We start from the raw sequence: 12162 nt of genomic DNA, 5'->3' as shown, positions 1-12162 counted from the left end.
ATATGAATGCATTTTGACCACAAGAGGGTGTTAGTTCATGTCTGTCATATAGATAACACTGTGCTCATGCACGTGGAGATACCTAAGAGTCAGCACTGATTGGCAAAAATGCAAGTCTGTCAAAAGAACTAAAATAATGGGGCAGTTTGCAGAGGCTTGTATACAAGATAATCACAGAGGTAAAAAGTGAATTAATATAACTGTGTTGGTTATGCAAAATTAGGGAATGGGTAATAAAGGGATAATCTATCTTTTAAACAAATAAAAATTCTGGTATAGGCTGTCCCTTTAAAGGACTGTTTCTTGGGACACAGCTATAGACCAGTCCCCTGATCCCTTACACATAAAAATACCTCATAATGTTTTCAGGTATAAATATGGAACTATTATTCCAACATTTTTTTTAATTATTTTTTTTAACATAGTTCCTTTACTCTTTTCCCTTGACTCAAATATATTTTAAGCCTTGTTTTTATATAAAATATGAACATAAGGAATATAATTTCTGTTTAAAAAGTGTTTTACTATGTATATTTTGTGTTGTGTTTATAGGTATTTTTGCGTTACCCAGGAAGGAAGTCTTTAATCAAAATATATCCGCACTAAATGATCATTTAGAAAGCTTTACTTCAGACATTAAACATAGAATGAAGTGTCTGTATAGAGACTCTCATCATCAATCCTAAAGAAAACAAACTTAAAAAGTAAAAGCCCATCCCCCATTTTTTGTGACATCACAAACATCAATGACATCATCAGTAAAATTATGAAGTAATTTAAATCTGAAAAGCTTCACAGTGGGCTGAAACGCATATATGGTTAGCTGTTATACTGTGCTTTGTGGGGAACAGAAGTTACAGTAAGCAGATTATAGCAAATGCCATTTCTTTCTGTTTAAAACGTGTTACGCTATGATTTGTGTTGTGTTGATAGGTGTTTTTGCCTTATCCAAGATGGAAGTTTATAATCAGAAAAAATCTGCTGCTGATTTTATCAACTGTATTAGGATGAAATTGCCTTCATCTTGAATTTTTAAATTAAACTTTTTTGGATTGTGGAGCAGAATTAAGATGACTTTCTGTCTCTTGAGACTTAACATTTTTGTAAATGATGTAATTTAAATCCCCAGTGATGCAATTATGTCACATATGATGTAATGTGTGATGTCACAAAAACATGGGCTGGATAAATTTAAACTTGTTTCACTGTTTTGTTTTGTTTTTGTTTTTTGTTTTTATATTGGAGGTATAAGCTCAACACTCACATTATATTTATTACACATATATCTAGTCCTTAAAATGCATAAAACATAATTAGGTCTCTGTATAAATTATGTTTATAGCAGACAAAGGGGTAGAAAGGTCAAAATTGAAATGGGCATGGGTGCATTTCAATCTGAAATAGAAACATTTGTTGCAGTATACTTCTATTACCAAAAATGCTTCTAGTAAAAGTTTTATATATATATATATATATATATATATATATATATATATATATATATATATATATATATATATATATCCTGTGAATGTCTGTGTATCAGTATTTTAACACAACACCTTCTCAGGGAGTCAGCAGTGGCTTGTATGTCATAAATTATGTTTTCACAGAATCAATAAACACCACAGCTACCTCTCCGAGCATGGTTGGTGTTTGAATGCTGGTACACAGTTCTCACAGGATATGTACATATGCTGCTGAAAAACGAATACCTTTTACTAGAAGAACTTTTGCTAATGGATGTATATTGAGAAAATGCAACTATTTATAATTGAAATGTACTCATGCAAATTCAAATTTTGAACTTTATATGTCATTAAATATATAATGAAAAGTCTGATAAATATAGACTGAAACTGTCTGCATTTTAAAAGTGCTGGAAATTAAAGGGTGTATTTTTTTCCATTCAAAACATGACTAATACATCTGCTCTTTGTTTAACATTTTTAAAAAAAAATTGCTAAAAGCTAAATATGTACAGCTGTGCAGTCACACAAACTAACCCCGTCACTGCCAAATAATACTAGTCAGATCCTAAATGAAAACTGACGGAAAGTGACGCAACATTAGCTCAAATGTGAACAAAGAGAATAAGCAAGTTCAAGCAAAACAAACAAAGGAGGAGGTGAGAAGATTTATTACCATGTTAAAGAAACTGATTCTTGCAGGCAGCAGCCCTTTTAGACATTACAAACATTAACATAATGTGAACAGGACCAATTCTTCTTTCAGGCGTCATCAAAGGGCATCACTGGTCCACCACAAGCGATAAAACTGAAGAAGACAGAGTCCCTTCTTGTACTTGTTTCAAGAGTTTTAATATATCAGATCTTCAATGGATGAGTGCTATCCATTAGGAGATTAATTTGTTTTCTTATCTGTAATGAATGTGCATAAGAGGTCTCTTATTAAGCTGGATGCAATGTTGCCCTCAGACGCGCAGAAAGAAGTTCCTATATATAGATATATATATATACTGTATATTTAAACTGTGGTCCAAAGCCAGCACAGTCTGGCACTTGTTAGTTCTGGGTCCATGTTTATTGTGAAGCAAGATAAGCCTTCAACTGCCCCTTACTTGATCTCAGAAGGTCAAATTCCCTGTCCAGTAATTCTTCTTCAGTTAGTTTGGAGAAATTATCTTCTCCAAATGGATTCCAGCCAGACATATCTGGGGGGTTGCTGTTGCTCTGTTTTGGGAAGTTGGAATGAGTTTCAGTGTCTACGTTACCTACGGACCTATAGTTTAAAAACATAAGAAAGAAGGGAAAAATCAATACACTGAGATATTTATATTATTTCACACACACACACATATATATATATATATATATATATATATATATATATATATATATATATATATATATATATATATATATATATATATATAAAAATATATAAAAGAAATCTATAAACCACAGAAATGGACTGCACTCTGACAGCTGCACAACTTTCAGTGACTAAGGCGGTTAACCCAGCCAAGCGTGGGTGCAAAGCCCATAGGGAAAATTACAAAACAAAATTATTAACACAACACATAGAAAGTCTGGCACTCTCTTACAGGCTCACAGCTATATTAAAAGCAAAATGGGAGAATTAGTTACAGCACTTGGCCAAATGGTAATAGGTCCAGGACCACGTCAAGATTTCTTCCTTCCTGGGTCCCTCCCTACAGCCCACAATGCATGTTTTCAACCCTGAAATCTGTGCAGCTGTCTCTGAGTGCTGGCGAGCACCCAGGGCTGTAAGTTTTGCAGGGTCATGGTATGAGTACCCAGTCCAGTTTTAGAGTGTAGTCCATATCCGTGTTTTGTATGTGTCTAAGGAAATTTAAGGGCCTGTGTCACTCTTGTTTGTATCTGAAATGGTGATAGGCCCAAGACCATGTCACAATCTCTTCCTACTTGTGTCGCTACCTACAGCCCACAATGTATGCCTTCAACACTGAAAGCAGTGCAGCTGTCTGTGAGTGCTTGTGAGCATCAAGGGCTGTGTGTTTTGCAGGGTCATGGTATGTGTACTTTGTCCATTTTGAGAGTGCAGTCCATTTCCGTGTTTTGTATGTGTGTAAGGAAATTACAAAAGGGCCTGTGTCACTCTTGTTTGTATCTCAGTGTGTTCAGTTGAAGATGTGCATTGTGTGGCTGTAGGTTAGGGACCCAGGGAGGACGTGGTCCCCTTGACGTGGTCCTGGGCCTATCACCATTTAGCCAAATGCTGTAACTAACGCTTCCATTTTGCTTTCAATCTATCTGTGTGCTTGCAAGAGAGTGCCAGGCGTTTTATGTTTTGTGTGTGTGTGTATGTGTGTGTATATATAAAATAAAAATCTCAGTTATTTAATATATTACCTTTATATACTAAATGTTTAATAGTCACTAAAAGGACAGTAAACACCTTGTAACATTTATGATGTATTGATATAAAATAACATGTCAGTCAAGTGAAAACATGTTTAAAACAAATTGACACTATGCTTGAATAGTTTTTCAAAAGCCAAACTTCACCTACCACTGGTATATTAGGAGAAACCAGTCCAGACTTGGTATAGACAAGGCTTGCTACTATCAATAATTTTACAAAACTTGCATTGTTTGCAGGGACAGATATGTAGCAGGGTTAGGCTTGTGAAGTCTGCACTGTGCACTCCCAGTCATTAGTATTGGAAAATGAACAATTTTCAGAAATAAACTACACAAAGGTGGGGGCGACATTCAATATATAACTATATAATACAATTATATTGTGAAATTATTTTACTATGCATAATTAAAGATTATTTTTATTACATTATCAAGGTGTTTTCTGCTTAATGTCCCTTTAATTTTTATAAAGCCGGTGAATTATTCACAGTTTCCAGGCTTAGTATATTGAAGAAATAAAGGCTGGAATTATACCCCTGAAAATGTTACCATAGAAACGCAATGCAACATGAAATAATTTTGTAGGCACTCGGTTTTACCTGTTGGTATTGCACATATTCCTCACTGCTCCCATTTGTTGAGGAAGTGAAGATGCATAAGACTCTATGGCCGGTTTAAACTCTTGGGGAGAGGTCAAATACTGTGGCTGATGTGACCTTTGTTGTTGCTGTAGAAGGATCTCTTGTTGTTGTAGTTGAGCCTGCTGGTATTGATGAGCCTATTAAAACCGGATATATATTGATTATTAAAAAAAAATTCATTTTTACAGTAATATAGTTTTAGTTTGAAACAATAATTATTATTTTTTCTAGTTAAATAAGAACCCTGGCACAGCAAAAACATAATTTATGCTTACCTGATAAATTTATTTCTCTTGTAGTGTATCCAGTCCACGGATCATCCATTACTTGTGGGATATTCTCCTTCCCAACAGGAAGTTGCAAGAGGATCACCCACAGCAGAGCTGCTATATAGCTCCTCCCCTAACTGTCATATCCAGTCATTCGACCGAAAACAAACAGAGAAAGGAGAAACCATAGGGTGCAGTGGTGACTGTAGTTTAATTAAAATTTAGACCTGCCTTAAAAGGACAGGGCGGGCCGTACACTGGATACACTACAAGAGAAATAAATTTATCAGGTAAGCATAAATTATGTTTTCTCTTGTTAAGTGTATCCAGTCCACGGATCATCCATTACTTGTGGGATACCAATACCAAAGCTAAAGTACACGGATAATGGGAGGGACAAGGCAGGATTAAGAGGAAGGAACCACTGCCTGAAGAACCTTTCTCCCAAACACAGCCTCCGAAGAAGCAAAAGTATCAAATTTGTAAAATTTTGAAAAAGTGTGAAGCAAAGACCAAGTCGCAGCCTTGCAAATCTGTTCAACAGAGGCCTCATTTTTGAAGGCCCAGGTGGAAGCCACAGCTCTAGTAGAATGAGCTGTAATCCTTTCAGGGGGCTGCTGTCCAGCAGTCTCATAGGCTAGGCTTATTACGCTCCGAAGCCAAAAGGAAAGAGAGGTTGCCGAAGCTTTTTGACCTCTCCTCTGTCCAGAGTAAACGACAAACAGGAAAGATGTTTGACGAAAATCATTAGTAGCTTGTAAGTAAAACTTCAAGGCACGGACTACGTCCAGATTATGTAAAAGACGTTCCTTCTTTGAAGAAGGATTAGGGCACAACGATGGAACAACAATCTCTTGATTGATATTCTTGTTAGAAACCACCTTAGGTAAAAACCCAGGTTTGGTACGCAGAACTACCTTATCTGCATGAAAAATCAGATAGGGAGAATCACATTGTAAGGCAGATAGCTCAGAGACTCTCCGAGCCGAGGAAATAGCCATCAAAAACAGAACTTTCCAAGATAAAAGTTTAATATCAATGGAATGAAGGAGTTCAAACGGAACTCCTTGAAGAACCTTAAGAACCAAGTTTAAGCTCCACGGGGGAGCAACAGGTTTAAACACAGGCTTAAATCTAACCAAAGCCTGGCAAAATGCCTGGACGTCTGGAACCTCTGCCAGACGCTTGTGCAAAAGAATAGACAGAGCAGAAATCTGTCCCTTTAAGGAACTAGCTGATAATCCTTTGTCCAAGCCTTCTTGGAGAAAAGACAATATTCTAGGAATCCTAACTTTACTCCATGAGTAAGTCTTGGATTCACACCAATAAAGATATTTACTCCATATCTTGTGGTAGATTTTCCTGGTAACAGGCTTTCGTGCCTGTATTAAAGTATCAATGACTGACTCGGAGAAGCCACGCTTTGATAGAATCAAGCGTTCAATCTCCATGCAGTCAGTCTCAGAGAAATTAGATTTGGATGATTGAAAGGACCTTGTATCAGAAGGTCCTGTCTTAGAGGCATGTGGAAAGGATGACATGTCCACTAGGTCTGCATACCAAGTCCTGCGTGGCCACGCAGGTGCTATCAGAATCACTGATGCTCTCTCCTGTTTGATTTTGGCAATCAGTCGAGGGAGCAGAGGAAACGGTGGAAACACATAAGCCAGGTTGAAGAACCAAGGCGCTGCTAGCGCATCTATCAGCGTCGCTTCTGGGTCCCTGGACCTGGATCCGTAACAAGGAAGCTTGGCGTTCTGGCGAGACGCCATGAGATCCAACTCTGGTTTGCCCCAACGATGAATCAACTGAGCAAACACCTCCGTATGGAGTTCCCACTCCCCCGGATGGAAAGTCTGACGACTTAGAAAATCTGCCTCCCAGTTCTCCACGCCTGGGATATGGATTGCTGACAGGTGGCAAGAGTGGTACTCTGCCCAGCGAATTATTTTTGAGACTTCTAACATCGCTAGGGAACTCCTGGTTCCCCCTTGATGGTTGATGTAAGCCACAGTCGTGATGTTGTCCGACTGAAATCTGATGAACCTCAGTGTTGCTAACTGAGGCCAAGCCAGAAGAGCATTGAATATCGCTCTTAACTCCAGAATATTTATTGGAAGGAGTTTTTCCTCCTGAGTCCACGATCCCTGTGCCGTCAGGGAATTCCAGACTGCACCCCAACCTAGAAGGCTGGCATCTGTTGTTACAATTGTCCAATCTGGCCTGCGAAAGGTCATACCCTTGGACAGGTGTACCCGAAACAACCACCAGAGAAGAGAATCTCTGGTCTCTTGATCCAGATTTAGCAGAGGGGACAAATCTGTGTAATCCCCATTCCACTGACTCAGCATGCATAATTGCAGCGGTCTGAGATGAAGGCGTGCAAATGGCACTATGTCCATACACTGAGCTACCGAAGGGCGCGGAATGGAGTGAAGAACACAGCAAGCATTTAGAAGTTTTGATAACCTGGACTCCGTCAGGTAAATTTTAATTTCTACAGAATCTATAAGAGTCCCTAAGGAGACTCTTGTGAGTGGGGATAGAGAACTCTTTTCCACGTTCACTTTCCACCCGTGCGACCTCAGAAATGCCAGAACTATCTCTGTATGAGACTTGGCAACTTGAAAGCTTGACGCCTGTATCAGGATGTCGTCTAGATACGGAGCCACCACTATGCCTCGCGGTCTTAGAACCGCCAGAATTAAGCCCAGAACCTTTGTAAAGATTCTCGGGGCTGTAGCCAACCCGAAGGGAAGAGCTACAAATTGGTAATGCCTGTCTAGAAAGGCAAACCTTAGAAACCGATGATGATCTTTGTGAATCGGTATGTGAAGGTAGGCATCCTTTAAGTCCACTGTGGTCATGTACTGACCTTCTTGGATCATGGGTAGGATGGTCCGAATAGTTTCCATTTTGAAAGATGGAACTCTGAGGAATTTGTTTAAGATCTTTAGATCCAAAATTGGTCTGAAGGTTCCCTCTTTTTTGGGAACCACAAACAGATTTGAATAAAAACCCTGTCCTTGTTCCGTCCGCGGAACTGGATGGATCACTCCCATAACTAGGAGGTCTTGCACACAGCGTAGGAATGCCTCTTTCTTTATCTGATTTGCAGATAGCCTTGAAAGATGAAATCTCCCTTGTGGAGGGGAAGCTTTGAAGTCCAGAACATATCCCTGAGATATGTTCTCCAACGCCCAGGGATCCTGAACATCTCTTGCCCACGCCTGGGCGAAGAGAGAAAGTCTGCCCCCTACTAGATCCGTCGCCGGATAGGGGGCCGTTCCTTCATGCTGTCTTAGAGGCAGCAGCAGGCTTTCTGGCCTGCTTGCCTTTGTTCCAGGACTGGTTAGGTTTCCAGGCCTGCTTAGATTGAGCAAAAGTTCCTTCTTGTTTTGAAGCGGAGGAAGTTGATGCTGCACCTGCCTTGAAATTTCAAAAGGCACGAAAATTAGACTGTTTGGCCTTTGCTTTGGCCCTGTCCTGAGGAAGGGTGTGACCCTTACCTCCAGTAATGTCAGCAATAATTTCCTTCAAACCAGGCCCGAATAAGGTCTGCCCCTTGAAAGGAATGTTGAGTAATTTAGACTTCGAAGTCACGTCAGCTGACCAGGATTTAAGCCATAGCGCCCTACGCGCTTGGATGGCGAATCCGGAATTCTTAGCCGTTAGTTTAGTCAAATGAACAATGGCATCAGAAACAAATGAGTTAGCTAGCTTAAGTGTTCTAAGCTTGTCAATAATTTCAGTCAATGGAGCTGTATGGATAGCCTCTTCCAGGGCCTCAAACCAGAATGCCGCCGCGGCCGTGACAGGCGCAATGCATGCAAGGGGCTGTAAAATAAAACCTTGTTGAATAAACATTTTCTTAAGGTAACCCTCCAATTTTTTATCCATTGGATCTGAAAAAGCACAACTGTCCTCAACCGGGATAGAAGTACGCTTTGCTAAAGTAGAAACTGCTCCCTCCACCTTAGGGACCGTCTGCCATAAGTCCCGTGTAGTGGCGTCTATTGGAAACATTTTTCTAAATATAGGAGGTGGGGAAAAAGGCACCCCCGGTCTATCCCATTCCTTGCTAATAATTTCTGTAAGCCTTTTAGGTATAGGAAAAACATCAGTACACACCGGTACCGCATAGTATTTATCCAGCCTACACAATTTCTCTGGTACTGCAACTGTGTTACAGTCATTCAGAGAAGCTAATACCTCCCAAAGCAACACACGGAGGTTCTCAAGCTTAAATTTAAAATTAGAAATCTCTGAATCAGGTTTCCCCGAATCAGAGATGTCACCCACAGACTGAAGCTCTCCGTCCTCATGATCTGCATATTGTGACGCAGTATCAGACATGGCCCTTACAGCATCTGCGCGCTCTGTATTTCTCCTAACCCCAGAGCAATCGCGCTTGCCTCTTAATTCAGGCAACCTGGATAATACCTCTGACAGGGTATTATTCATGATTGCAGCCATGTCCTGCAAGGTAATCGCTATGGGCGTCCCTGATATAATTGGTGCCATATTAGCGTGCATCCCCTGAGCGGGAGGCGAAGGGTCTGACACGTGGGGAGAGTTAGTCGGCATAACTTCCCCCTCGTCAGAATCTTCTGGTGATATTTCTTTTATAGTTAAAGACTGATCTTTACTGTTTAAGGTGAAATCAATACATTTAGTACACATTCTCCTATGATGCTCCACCATGGCTTTCAAACATAATGAACAAGTAGTTTCCTCTGTGTCAGACATGTTTAAACAGACTAGCAATGAGACTAGCAAGCTTGGAAAACACTTTAAACAAGTTTACAAGCAATATAAAAAACGTTACTGCACCTTTAAGAAACACAAATTTTGTAAAAATTTGAAATAACAGTGTTAGCAGAGCATTGCACCCACTTGCAAATGGATGATTAACCCCTTAATACCCAAAACTGAATAATAAAAGACAAAAACGTTTTTTTTTTTTTTTTGTTTTTTTTTGTTTGTTTTTTTTTCAAACAGTCACAACTGCCACAGCTCTACTGTGGCTTTTTACCTCCCTCAAAAACGACTTTGAAGCCTTTTGAGCCCTCCAGAGATGTCCTGGATCATGCAGGAAGAAGCTGAATGTCTCTGTCAGTATTTTTAGCTGCACAGAAAAACACTAAAATAGGCCCTTCCCACTCATATTGCAACAGTGGAAAGCCTAAGGAAACTGTTACTAGGCAAAAATCAAACCAGCCATGTGGAAAAAAACTAGGCCCCAATAAGTTTTATCACCAAACATATATAAAAAACGATTAAACATGCCAGCAAACGTTTTAAAATACACTTTCATAAGAGTATGTATCTCTTTTAATAAGCCTGATACCAGTCGCTATAACTGCATTTAAGGCTTTACTTACATTAGTTCGGTATCAGCAGCATTTTCTAGCAAATTCCATCCCTAGAAAAATATTAACTGCACATACCTTATTGCAGGAAAACCTGCACGCCATTCCCTCTCTGAAGTTACCTCACTCCTCAGAATATGTGAGAACAGCCATGGATCTTAGTTACTTCTGCTAAGATCATAGAAAACGCAGGCAGATTCTTCTTCTAAATACTGCCTGAGATAAACAGTACACTCCGGCACCATTTAAAAATAACAAACTTTTGATTGAAGAATAAACTAAGTATAAAACACCACACTCCTCTTACGACCTCCATCTTGGTTGAGGCTTGCAAGAGAATGACTGGATATGACAGTTAGGGGAGGAGCTATATAGCAGCTCTGCTGTGGGTGATCCTCTTGCAACTTCCTGTTGGGAAGGAGAATATCCCACAAGTTATGGATGATCCGTGGACTGGATACACTTAACAAGAGAAATGTATGTATATATATTTATTTATATGTATGTATTCGTGTGTATGCGTGTGTTTATACAAACATTGCAGAATGTGCCAACATTTTGAAAAAGGATCTAATCAACTTGTGTCCCATTCCATGGGGCGCAAATATGCTGTCCAGAGTCAGATAGAATCAACATTATCGCAATATAGTGTATGCTGTTTTAAAGGGATATGGGTTTCATATCCCTTTAATAGGCGAATAACAAACAAAAATAAATCATGTGGTATTAGATTACATTGTATTTATTTTGTAAAATGTTCTTTCATGTAATTGACATAACAAATGTGTAACATCTGATGAGAAAGCCTCTAAAAGTCACTTCTTAATTTGTCTTATTTTTATTGGATGATACAGACAAGGCCCTACACACAGTAAGTATAATACAAATAGGAGTTTTACTTTCAGTGAAATATTTACTATTTAGTTTATTGTTTTATACTTCACACAATAGTAAAGTAATTTCATAGCACAACAAATATTGAGGGCCAAACAAGTCATTCCATTATGAATTGATTTATACTTCAATAAAGCCAATCTCAACCCATAGTCTTCCATATTATTATTATTATTATTATTGAGTTCTATTATAATCCCCATCGATTGGCCAGTTACTTTCACTGAGGAAATGTTAAAGGGACACTGAACCCAACATTTTTCTTTCGTGATTCAGATAGAGCATGCGATTTTAAGCAACTTTATAATTTACTCCTTTTATCAATTTTTCTTCATTCTCTTGCTATCTTTATTTTAAAAAGAAAGTAAAGACCCTGGACAGCACTTGTTTATTGGTGGATGAATTTATCCACCAATCAGCAAGGACAACCCAGGTTGTTCATCAAAAAAGGGCCGGCATCTAAACTTACATTCTTGCTTTTCAAATAAAAATATTAAGAGAATGAAGAACATTTGATAATAGGAGTAAATTAGAAAGTTGCTTAAAATTGCATGCTCTATCTGAATCACAAAAGAAAAAAATTGGGTTCAGTGTCCCTTTAATACCTTCAATAATGAGATTTTAAATAGGCCCTCTCCAACCAATAATACTGTAAATCCAGTGACTTCCCCCCACTACATTACACTATATCATCGCTGTGACCATAGCGATGTGATGTCTAATGTTACTCAGTTACTGTTGGATTTAAAAGTTGTTTTATCTTATGAGATGATTTATGGGATTTGAATGGATTTTTATATGAGATAGACTGACAATAAATGTGAGGGGGTGTTGGCTACTAATTTAAAGGAATGGGAAGGGATTATCTAATTTGATTGGCTAATAGTGTTGTTTTAAAAGGACAGTCAACACCAGATTTTTTACTGTGTAAAAAGATAGATAATGTCTTTACTACCCAGTACCCAGCTTTGCACAACCAACGTTGTTATATTAATATACTTTATAACATTTCAACCTCTAAATTTCTTCCTGTTTGTTAGACACTACAGAAAGCCTCTTATCACATGATTTTTTTATTTGATTTTCACAACAGGAGACTGCAAGTTCATTTGGGCCA

At 38.7% G+C, this 12162-nt stretch overlaps 1 protein-coding gene across 1 annotated transcript in view; it reads right to left on the bottom strand.

The window, feature by feature from the left end:
• BMP2K (BMP2 inducible kinase) overlaps positions 1-12162 on the bottom strand; it is a 479609-nt gene that overhangs the window by 59226 nt on the left and 408221 nt on the right. Inside the window, exons 13-14 of the mRNA XM_053703190.1 lie at positions 4469-4647; positions 2582-2742 (exon numbers count right to left, since the gene is read on the bottom strand). Of these exons, the coding sequence (XP_053559165.1) occupies positions 2582-2742; positions 4469-4647 (340 nt within the window). The remainder of the gene's footprint in view (positions 1-2581; positions 2743-4468; positions 4648-12162) is intronic.

The sequence above is a fragment of the Bombina bombina genome, chromosome 2, assembly GCF_027579735.1.
Source record: "Bombina bombina isolate aBomBom1 chromosome 2, aBomBom1.pri, whole genome shotgun sequence".
NCBI classification, from domain to species: Eukaryota; Metazoa; Chordata; class Amphibia; order Anura; family Bombinatoridae; genus Bombina; species Bombina bombina.
The sequence above is the reverse complement of the archived record's forward strand: the minus strand, read 5'-3'. Positions and strand labels throughout refer to the sequence as shown.